This window comes from Arachis duranensis, chromosome 7 (assembly GCF_000817695.3).
Source record: "Arachis duranensis cultivar V14167 chromosome 7, aradu.V14167.gnm2.J7QH, whole genome shotgun sequence".
NCBI classification, from domain to species: domain Eukaryota; kingdom Viridiplantae; phylum Streptophyta; class Magnoliopsida; order Fabales; family Fabaceae; genus Arachis; species Arachis duranensis.
Genome location: NC_029778.3, coordinates 2,875,148 through 2,886,934, shown reverse-complemented (window position 1 = coordinate 2,886,934; position 11,787 = coordinate 2,875,148). Strand labels below are relative to the sequence as shown.

Genomic DNA, 11,787 nt, shown 5'->3' with positions numbered 1-11,787 from the left:
CTCTCCATCGTCACTATCGAAATTTGGTAGTTGATCAATCATGAATTAATATTTCATAGATTACTCAATTTTTTATTGATGTAGTGTGTGTGTACAATTATTTCTAATACTTTAGTTATTTTTTATATATAAATGAATTACTTTTAAATATAATATCTCTTTAATTACTAACATCTATTAACAAATCTTCTATATATAACCTAATTAGAAATTCTGAAAAAAGAAAAGAAAAGAAATAACATTATGATGTAGAAACTGTTGTGGTGGTGGTGTAACATTGTGTTTATTTGTATATGTTTCTTGTTAATTTTTAGTATCTTTAACCTTATCTTTCTTACTTTTTATTTTATATAATAAGTGAAGACAAAACCCAAAAATTAATTTGCATATCATTTGTGTATTTGGCGAATTTTGCAAGAATGGTGAAATTTTGTTGTTTGAATTCATGATTTATTGAGTTCTAATGTATCTCAGAATTTATTTTTTTATCGGGGGCGATTTTTTTTTCTACCATATTATAATAATTTACTTCAATAATTTTTTTAGCAAAATCAATTTGCCTTTAACATTGTTATTTTTGAATTCGTTTGCCCATATTTTGAAAAAACACATATAATCTCTATTTTTGGGAATTTCACTCATTCAATCTATATAGAAAATTTTTAGCTGATAAAATGATGTCATTCGTGTATTAATTAGTTTTATTTTATATATATGGTAATGAATTTTTAAGAATTTGATAACAATATTAATGAAAAGAGATAATATATCATGTAAGTTAACAAGTCTCAATCTTTAATGAGTCAGCTTAAAATAAAGATGAGAGCAGATTTTCTTGACTTGTTTTTAGTATTATGGTCTCATAATGCCAACCAATTTTGTTTCAACATGAAAACAAGGGCAATATATATATTAAAAATACAAAAACTCAAATTTATATAATTTCATTACTTTATGCCAAATATGTTAAATATCCTCTCTTTTTTTTAAATAAGAATTACATATTTAACCGCCCAAAACGATTAACATAATGATCTTTCTTTCTTGTGGGGAAAAAATATTTTTAATATATTAATTTTTTAGATACTAATATATGAATCATTTCCTTGATAAAGGGATTCATGGGTATGATGAAATATTTTAACTAAATTAATATGTGAATGGATATTATTATTCCTATTTTAATAATATATTTTATATATAATCATGTATAGAGTGACATAATAAAAAATAAAACTGGTAATATCATTTTTGACATTATCAAACATTTCATGAAAGAGGGGAAAAATAGAATGAAAAAAAAGGGGATTATGGCTAAAACAGATCTTTTATCTATTATGGTGCTGAAGAAATACTAACTAATATTATTTTTGTTACAATAAAATAACAATGGATTGAAACTGTGGCTATAAATAATTATTGTTACAAGTTACAACACAACTTGCTACAATATTTTCAAGGCATAAACAATTTAGTTTTTACTTTAATCACTTCATAATAAAAATGAAAAAGAAGAAGTTTGCACCAATTAAACATTGTTCTTGATACAAAATTCACATGTGAGTTTCTTCTTCTTAGATCATCATCATCTATACTCTTGGAAGTTAACATGACCGGTTGCTTGTGCATGCTCCACAGCTTCCTGAATTTGTTCATAAAGAAAAATTACACCAAAATTACTCAAAATCATAAGAACTATAACAAGAGATTGATCCATAATGTTGGTATTTGTGTGCTTCATGATATTAATCATAGTCACTTATTTTCATTTACAATGGTTAGAAGTTATATCTAAATCAGGAATGAGTTGTTCTGCATGTTTCTGGAGCGCGCATTAAATATGTTATACGAGGATGCAAATATTTATCGCGAAGCGTAAGGAGATGAGGACTGACCTTCTGACCAACAACTCCGATTTGACATACACCACAGCGCAAGGTGAAGTTGGCGGTGTCGGTGAATCTCCTCTTCCTGTTAAAGTGCAGCCATAAAAAAAATGTTACATCAACTTTGCTCTGGTTTCTTTTTTTTTTTTTAAACACTTTCAACATTCAAGTTTTCAGAATGTTGAAGATTACCTCTGTTGGTCCTTAACAAAATTAAGAGCAAGCCCCTCAACAGGTCCAATGCTTCTGTCTTTCTGTACGGCAAATATCGTCTGATCGAAGTCCTCGGGAGCACCCTCAAAGGGCGACACCTGAACCATACAAGGTGTAAACACCAGGCTACATGGAAATGGAATGGAAAATGCATATGAACCTTAATTCTGTAGAGCTATGTGATTGTTAGATAATAATGGAATTACCACATACCATTAGTTTCACAATCACAATAAAGTAGAGTGCGTTTGGTTTGCGTTTTTATTTTCTGTTTCTAGGATTCTGTGAAGGAAAAAGAGGAAACAGTGAAAATAATAAAACCCTGCTTTCCGTTTTCGCCTCTTGTTTTCTCTTTTTTCTTCACAAAATTCTAAAAACAGAAAATATTGAAAATGAAAACGCAAACCAAGTGCACCCTTAAATTTTGATGAGTTCATGAGAAGATACAATGCAATCATAGTGGCAGAGGAGAAGTAATTTCTGGCCTAAGAAATGACATACAGCTAAAGCATCATAGTGGAGACCATCATAAATAAGCATCACCCTTTCCGAATAACCCTTTTCCTGTCGACATTATCCACAAATGAAGAGAGCGAAAAAGTTAAGCTATAAGAGGTTGAAAAGAAAACTTAAGACCTTGTGAGAATGCAAAAATAAAAGATTCTCTTTACCTGACCATACAAGTCACATCTCGATGTTTGGATATCATATGCAGCAATCTCGCGTCCATAATAATCCGCCAATATTGAAAGTTCAATCGCACCTTCACAAACGATCATAGGTCAATTAATAACCATTACCCCTAAGTATGCAAGATAGGTCGAAATACACTTTGAAACTAGTGGTGAACTCATCAACTAACCGACCGGAAAAATCTTGACCAGAAAAGCATATAAAGAATTACTAACTGTTGTGGCGTTTGTCACGTTAATTTAATCTTAGCAGTTATTACCACTAAAAATTTTCAGGGTAACACGCCTTTTGCTTACGTACGCTTAGTATTTTGCAGAAACAAAGTAACAAAACAAAGGTTAGAACCACATAGCACAACTGACCTCCCCATTTCTCTGTGTCAAGAATCCAGTTACAGTACTCTGCATTCGGCTTCCCAAGAAATGCTTCAGAATATTTCTGCGGATCACTTGCTACTGTTGCAGCTATAACCTGTAGCAAACCAAACACCACAAAATACTCAGATAAAATAAATAAATCAAAGATGTCAATAACACGGTGAAAGTGATAAGATGTTAGACAATAATACAGGGCACACTGGTAGAAAACTACCATCTTGGAATGAAAAGTAAAACAACTAATTGCAAGTTATGCAAACTATCGTGTGCCTACACTCTTTTGTGCATCGTGCCGACAGCTTGCCGCCTAATAGATTTCATGCTTTTGGCTTAACAAAGAGAATATTAGTGTGTGGCTTTCATTCAGTTCAGTTAGGCTGTTCAGTCTGGTTTACAAAATATCATGTTTTTAAATATTGATTGCTTGTCGCAAAATAATGGCCTGAGAAAGTTAGGTTTGCGATAGCGAGATTGATTGCTTCTTACATAATATTAGCCAGTTAAACAATTATGGTACAACTCTAACTGAACTTGATTGTTTCTCACCCATTCAAACTTGATTTGATTTTTTTTATGGTTATCAAAACATGATATACAAATCCATGATACCCTAAACTCCTTTATTCAAATAATTCAAGTCATTAAATTTCAAAAAGAAAACGAAAAAGATCGGCAAACAACTACAGAAACAAATGAAAGTTCAGAAAACAGACAAGGAATCTAAGGAATGTAATTCTTGGAGTCCAATTGGAGTAAGGTTTCAATAAGAAAACGAGAGTCAGTGCGGAAGACAAGGAGCAAAGATGGATGCAAGAAAGTGAGGTCCTTGAAACTAAGAAACAGGGAGAGTCTGCAAAAAGGATGAAAGTGGATGTGGAAAGGTCACTCAACCACACACTTAATTAGTTGTTTTAATCTCATCCGTTGATTTCTCTCCAAAATCCATGTGAGCTTTCTCTCATCTTGCAATAAACAAGCCCTCTCAGGTTTCACAAATTTGTATAGAACTATGTATTGGAAAGGAATAATTGTGCCGAAAATGGGAATGAAAAACATCAGAAGTATTTTTGGTTGTCCCACAAATTCAAATCAATACAAGAAAAGTAATATGAAAGAAAAGGTAAATTCAATTAAGAACACATTTATAAGCATTTCCAAACCTCCTTTTCAAGCTACTTTTCCCAGCTTATCAGGGTGAGCCTCGGCGTAACTATAAGGTTGCTTATTTGTGATCTGAACGTCACAAATTCAAATCCTAGAAGTAGCCACTCCACTTGTGGACTTGTTGGGGTAAGGTTAATTGGATGATTGTATACACATCGTATCGCATATTTATAACCAATGAATAAAATGCAAGCAATCAATAGCGCATATAGCTCAAATGGCGTCTCCTTTGGTGTCCAAGGTGACGTGGCTTTCGGATACAAGTTCGATCCTCCAATCGAACATTCCCGCCATTCTTCCCGTTTAGCCCCTCTAGGGGCCAGGGGCTCCAAAAAACCAAAACATATATATAAATATAAATGTATAACTATAAGCAAATCACCTGTCTCAGCTCAGCTGCTTTCGTTTGATCACGATCCATCACATATCTGAAATAAGCAAACACAATCAAATCGACAAATCGGTAAATAACATGACAAGTTGAATCATTGCAACCATACTTTCAAGATCACATGAAAATAGAGACTGATGTTCATTGCTTACCCAACTGCATTAAAGAGGCAACTGTTATCCGAGGGAATGACCCTTCTCACCACAATACCTTCCATGCTGTAGATTGTAAATAAATATCAAACCTAAACAGAAGAATCAAATCCTTGATCAAATTCTATAAGTGCTACTACATAATAATAACCTAAGACAAGAACAAATCCTAGAATTTATTACATAGCCACAGAACCAAACTAAACAAAACAATGGAAAATTATGAAAACTTCAGCTAGCTGTAGCAAAACTTTGAAATTGAATACAAGGAACAAAAAGGAACCCAAATAGAACAGCACATAAAGATGAAAACTTTACGAATTGTAAGAAGCTAGAGAAGCTCAAATCAGCAACAACACAAGACAATGAAACAGCTTCTCAAAGAATAATAGAAAAACAAACACCCAATTGAATTTGCAGATCTATGGGAACTGGGAATTGCTTCAAAGGCAAGAATTAAAAGCAAAGATAGCTTTTTTACGCAAGGAACATGGAATATAGAATTGGGGCAGTGACAACAAAAATCTTACTCTGCTTTTTTGCTGATGCTGCAAATTGTGGATTGGATTTGGGAGTGTGGGGGAAAAAGGAATGGCTTTTATATATATCTATAAATTTCAAAAAAGAATGAATGAATAAATGAATTTAGATTATTGAAGGTTACCTTTTGGGGATGCCACCGTCTTTCTCAAGTGGTATCTGATTTGAAACAGAGAAGCCTTTATCAACATTGTAACATAAAAACATGTGAGTTCAAAATATATATATATTAATTGAATCTTGTTTTTTATTATTTAATTTAAATAATAACATTATAAGAATAATAAGTAAAAGGAATAAACTTTTAACTAGCTCAATTTTTATTGTAAAATTATTTTTTTAATCCTTATTTTTTTGGAGAATTTAAATTTTAGATTAGGATTTAGAACTTTAATTGAGCTCTAAGAAAGGTGATATTAGTCAAAATATAATTATTTTGATATCTTAACTAATAGCTTTTGAATTCAAATCTTAACCATGATATTATAATTTGTTATTAAGAATTTATCCCACGAGTTTTATCTTCTTCTTTTTTTATTATTATTTCTTTGATTGCTTCTTATTTTGTTTCTTATGGTTCAATAATTTAAGAGGTGAGTGCCAATAAGTTGAACATACTTTTTAGGTGACAATTATCTTATAATTACTAGTAGCAATAGCATCATATCTTATAATTTATTAGATCATCACGAATCTTTATCTTTGAGTGTGACATAATCAAAGTTGTAATTTTTTAAAGAATTACTTTATACTTTTTTTTTCCCATAATGACTTATAATTCATTAGCAAAATTTTTTGAAAGAGTAAGTATTTGTTTGGATGTTATTATCTTAATAAAAAAAACTTTTTTTAATAAAAAATGTATTTTTTTATTTTTTAATTTATTTGACAAATTTTTAATAATAAAAGTAAAAGTACTAAAAAATAAAAAAAATATTTTTTTGATAAATAAATAAAAAAAAATTTATATTATTATATCCAAATATAATTAAGATAAAAAAATATTTTTGCGTAAGATAACTAAACATAAAATTATTTTTATTTTTTCATAAAATCTTAAAAAAAAAAGATAACTTAAAAAAAAAAATATTTTAGAAGCTCACCAAACAAACCATTACTTTTTATTCCTTTAAGAGCTAGAAGTTAAAGCAAAAAATATCTTTGCAAACCTAGTTCTCTTTTTATATTTTAGATTAAATTTAGTGTGAATATAACATCCGACATTACTCTTGCAATGATAACTACATGAAATTCCTTAATTGCTTGCTTAATATGAGGTATGATATGATGATCATGTGTTACAAAACGTGGTAAATGTGGTTTTGCAATAATTTTATCACTTTAACTAACGATAAGTAGATAACATCATAATCAATAAAATAAGGACTAGGGTATTCATCTGTGTCGACTTGCATTGGTTGAACAGATGTTTATTTTATGATTTAATTATTTTATTAGTCTCTATAATTTTACTAAATTTTTAATTAAATTTTTATATTTTTTAATTATTTATACTATATAAAATGTTGTTACTAAATTCCCATCGTAATAAAAACATTAAAATTAACAGAATATTCTGTTAAACTACATAAAATATTTAATTTTAGACATTTATTTTGTTTAACGAAATATTCTATTAATTTCAGCATTTTTGTTACGACATAAACTTAATTACAAAATGTAATATGATATAAGAACTCAATAAAAAAAAACTAATTAAATATTCAATGAAACTATATAGACCGATAGAGTAATTAAATCTTATTTTATTTATTTATTTATTTTTTGTTCATACATGCAACATATTTTTCTTAATAACCAGATAGTAGCTACTTAGCTGAAGCGCACAATTTCAAGATTCCAATAAATTGATTGTCTCTTACATTTTTTTTCTTCACTTAGCATTAAGACAAAATGTTTTAAGACTATTATTAAGAAGTGATACATCATTGCATGTTCTTTCTTATGTGATAAAATTCTACAAGAAGCTGCATAACAAACAACATGTTTGCTTAGTTTCTTTCACTTTTAATGGCCGCATAATCAAGTAACTAGAACAAATTGTAATGACAAGAGCATGATAACTCAAAAGAGGTGGCAAAAAAATCCAAAATAAAACTCCAACACTAGGATATATATGCACCCTTTTGAATTATTAATTAACTGAACTTTGCTTAAGGGCCAAGGTTTATTATTATGAAACTGGTGCTTCAATTTTGCTTATAGAGCTGCTATGCACTCAATTTCAATCTTTGCATCCAATGGCAATGCAGCTACCTGATATGTTGAACGAGCTGGGGGAGTTGATGGAAAATCTGAAACCATTTGAAAACACAAAAGTCAATGAATGAAGATTTATTGAATATCTGAAATTAATATGGAGAGTTGGAGACTGAAAAAACCTTACTATTTCAAAATCAGTTTAGTTTTTAGTTTCCAGTTTCCACTCTTAGCATATATGATGATGTACTATTTATTCACTATGGCAAGATATTAGATGAATCTTCAAATTTAAATTACAGAAACCACAAAAATTTGTACTTTAGTTCTTGAAATTTTAAAATGTGTGAATTGAGCTTTCCCAACTATGTAGAGATTGACCATGTTGATGCTTTTCGGAGAAAACAAAAAAACACACACACACACACTTTCAACAAATTTAAGGTAATAAAGTTGCATATTTAGGAAAGTTTAGGGGGTCAATTTGCACATTTTCAAAGTTCAGGGGAGTTAAGTGCCATTAAACCTCAGAGCTGCTTATTTTCATAACATGCAATGCAAAGTGAACCAAACGGAAAGTCTTAGAACGGAGCTACTCGTCTTTTCACCTAGACATGCTGTTGCAAGCTTAGAATTCGCTCAAACATAAAATGCGTCAAGCAAACATCGAAAATCACTACAAAAGAACTCACATTTAGCGTAGATCTCGTTGACTTTCTTAAAGTCCTTCAAGTCAGCCAACCTGCAATAAATAAATCATTAAAACTAGTCATCTTGCCAAAGACTCACATGATCACCAATTCAATCTGTAATGAGCTACAAGACCTTCTAGCTATTATTGTGGGAGAGCCATAGGTCTTATAAGGCTCTTTTTTCCCAATGTGTGATTCTTTTTCAGGAATTAGTCCCGTGAGACTCATAACAAAATCTCAAACTTTAGTGGAGCAAGGGATTCTTACATGATTGTTGTCTTAACAACCGATGAGTAATTGGCACCACCGGCTTTAAGGATTTCCCCCATATTTTTAAGGATCTGCAATGCAAAATTATTTAAATGGTAAGCATGTGAATCAGTTCAATGCACTTGAGAATATTACTAGTGTTGAACTAAAACGTAAATGTTTACAAGAATGCAACAACAACAACAACGTCATCAAAGTCTTTTCTCATACGATAAAAGCCACCTACATGAATCAAATACCATTGTGTCCTAATACAAACCATTTCAGTCATTTGAAGCTAAATCACTATCCATTGTTTATATTCACATTTAACACAACAATCGCATGAAATTAAGAAATGTAAGCCTTTTAGAAAGGGGGAGAACACATACAATCGAAGATTTAAAGTTCATACACACCGAACCATTAGAAAAGTAACAAATCACCAACAAAAGTACTAAACAAATTATGCCTATATGATAATCACATTGAAATGTTGCAAGTGCAAAAGTTCTGGTACCTGCTCTGTCTGCTCTTCAACATTATCAGAGACAAATTTCCCTGTCTGCATTCAAGACCAAAACAAAAAATTCTCAATTACACAGCACAAATGGACATATATAAAAATGTTGGGAAACACTAAGCCTAGGTGATTCTACAACTAAAATCATCTAAAAGACAAAGAAGATGAGAACTAATTTATCTCAGAAGCTACTATTAGGCTCATCATAAATGCACATATTCACAACTTTTGGGAGACATTAAGCCTAATTGACACTATCCTTATTATTTCTATTATTTATTCAACCACAGGTAAAATTGAACGTTTTTTTAAGTTAAAAAAAAAGGTAACAAAATAGTAAGCTGAAACAAACGCATCATTGCTAAGAAAAATTGACTAACCTCAGGAACAAGGCCAAGAACACCTGAAACAAAGAGAAGGTTGTTGGATTTGATTGCTTGAGAATACGGTCCCAATGCAGCTGGAGCCTTCTCGGTTTTAACAGCTTCCTTTAAACCTACACAAAAATCACAGTCAAAATAAATTAAAGAAAAAAATGGGGACAAGTTAAGATGACCCAGGATTTGGAAACACATCAAAATGTGAAAAAGAGTATAATTTTAACGAAAAGTTTGAATTTTGATGAGAAAAATTTTAACGGGTTTTGTTGTAACTAACTGGCATCAGTTGAGATGCTTAAGCAGGTGAATGGCAAAGCGCGCTTTGATTTTGATGAGCGGAGGAATGAGGTGCCGGCAATGGAAGCGCACCCTACGCCGGCGGCGGCGGCGATGGAGGCGCGGTTGCGGAGTGCGGCGACGTCCATCGCCGGAATCTGAAAGCACCTCGAAGCACACCACGAAGCCATATCTTTGTGTCTGTCTCTGAGCTGAAAAGTGTTCCAAACAAGACAATAGTTTCAGTGGACTGTGATTTTGTTGGTGGTGTTTTTCTGGTTTCCCGAAATGCCCCCATATGATCTATGAATTTACCAATTTGGGTTCTTTTGAGAAAGTTTCCTGGGCCGGTCCGGTTGAATTGACTAGATGCCCTTTTAGGCCTTAATACCATCTCTAATAGGGAATTTCATTTCGGTTTTTGTTTATGGTCCACCTATTATAAAAAGTAATTCCACATCAACTTTTGCGTCATAAACAGTAAATAGAAACTCAAAGCATCTCTCTTCTTCATTAAGAGGAACTAACTTTAGTCCCTGTTATAATTCCACTTAATTAATTAATTAAAATACTTAAAATTAATATAATTAATTTTTTTTAATAATGTAATTTAAATATTTAAATTTAAAAATAATTCATTGTAAAAATATATTAATATTAAATAAATTCATATATAACAATAATACACAATAGATAATTCGAAGTTACACTAATTTGTAAAATTATTTAATACAAAGAAAAACATAATTAAACTCTACAATTGACGACAAGCATTGTGAAATTGTCATATGTGTTCAATCAAGTCCTCCTTCAATTGTCTATGCTGTTGCCTATTTCGAAGTTGGCCATTTCTTTAGAGAAATTGATGGTATAGTACAAAATCTTCCTCTCCCAGCTGAGGTTGTGATAAGCCATTTTTAACATTATCATACTCTAAGCCTTGAGCAAAATTTCCTGCATAAGTGTCTCTTTCATCCTCAACAATCATATTATGCAATATAATACAAGCTCTCATTATGTTGGCAACCTTCTTCTTTTTCCAAAAACGAGCTGGACCACTTATAATTGCAAAGCGTGCTTGCAACACTCCGAATGCTCGTTCCACATCTAACGGCTAGTTTCTAACGGCTATTTTTAGAACGGCTAGTTTTGCAACGGCTAAATTAATATAATAATATAAATATAAATAATATTTAATATTAATAATGATATAAATAATTAATATAAATTATTAATTAAATAAAAATTTAATTATTTAATTTATTTACTTATTAATAAATTAATTATAATTTAATTACTTAATTAATTATTAGTTAATTAATTAATATAAATTATTAATTAAATAAAAATATCAATATTTAATTTAATTAGTCATTATAATTATTATTAAATTAATTATTATTTAATTATATAATATAATTATTTAATTAATTAATATTTTATATAATTTTTTATTTTACTTGTCATTTGCAATTGTGTATTGGTTAATGGGAGTCCCCATTTAGAGGGACTCCCTCGTTTTGAATTGCGTGAAGGAACTCAAGTGAGTTTCTCTTCAACCGCCCATCTCTCTTTTCTCTCTGACAACACAGTAGGAGAGCTCCAAAGTTTTGCCCGTTGGAGATGCTCTAAAAATATGTTTTGGATTTTTAGCGAAATTAATCATACTTTATAACCAATAGTGGTTGATTGAGTAGTCAGCTCACTCGTCCGCTTAAACAAGTGTTGTTGGTTCAACTTCCGACTTTTATATGCAGCAACTCATTAGCCAGCAACAAACCCTTAAATAAAGCTCAGATCCGCGACGGATTAGTCTTTAATCTATCGGGTTGGAAAATAACATGGACAAAAAAATTATTATAATTTAAGTAAATTATTTAATATAATATACATTAATATTTAAATTATTATTTTATATAAAAATATCTTTATACGAATAGTTTTGCATAATAATAATGATTATCAATGGATTAAATGTATTAATTTTATTTAAATTATTGTTAATATGTGAAATAATAATTAAAGAAGAAT

The 11,787-nt window shown here is 30.5% G+C and overlaps 2 protein-coding genes across 3 annotated transcripts; both read right to left on the bottom strand.

The window, feature by feature from the left end:
- Positions 1-1,326: 1,326 nt before the first annotated feature.
- Positions 1,327-5,615, bottom strand: LOC107496562 (OVARIAN TUMOR DOMAIN-containing deubiquitinating enzyme 2). Of its 2 annotated transcripts, none has more exons than XM_016117856.3 (9): positions 5,541-5,615; positions 4,877-4,968; positions 4,716-4,761; positions 3,155-3,263; positions 2,771-2,862; positions 2,601-2,663; positions 2,079-2,197; positions 1,896-1,971; positions 1,327-1,642 (listed from the first exon to the last, which is right to left on the bottom strand). In XM_016117856.3, exons 2-9 carry the CDS (start codon positions 4,939-4,941, stop codon positions 1,586-1,588), a joined length of 627 nt encoding a protein of 208 aa, XP_015973342.1. In that variant the 5' UTR covers positions 4,942-4,968; positions 5,541-5,615; the 3' UTR covers positions 1,327-1,585. The 2 variants fall into 2 exon arrangements, with proteins under 2 accessions (XP_015973342.1, XP_015973343.1); XM_016117857.3 differs by lacking the exon at positions 5,541-5,615 and adding an exon at positions 5,407-5,523.
- Positions 5,616-7,358: 1,743 nt separating this feature from the next.
- On the bottom strand, positions 7,359-10,004 carry LOC107496554 (reactive Intermediate Deaminase A, chloroplastic). Its single transcript, XM_016117843.3, has 6 exons — positions 9,758-10,004; positions 9,481-9,596; positions 9,098-9,142; positions 8,596-8,669; positions 8,329-8,378; positions 7,359-7,731 (listed from the first exon to the last, which is right to left on the bottom strand). The coding sequence occupies exons 1-6, from the start codon at positions 9,945-9,947 to the stop codon at positions 7,637-7,639; spliced, it is 570 nt and encodes a 189-aa protein (XP_015973329.1). The 5' UTR covers positions 9,948-10,004; the 3' UTR covers positions 7,359-7,636.
- Between the last annotated feature and the right edge of the window lie 1,783 nt (positions 10,005-11,787).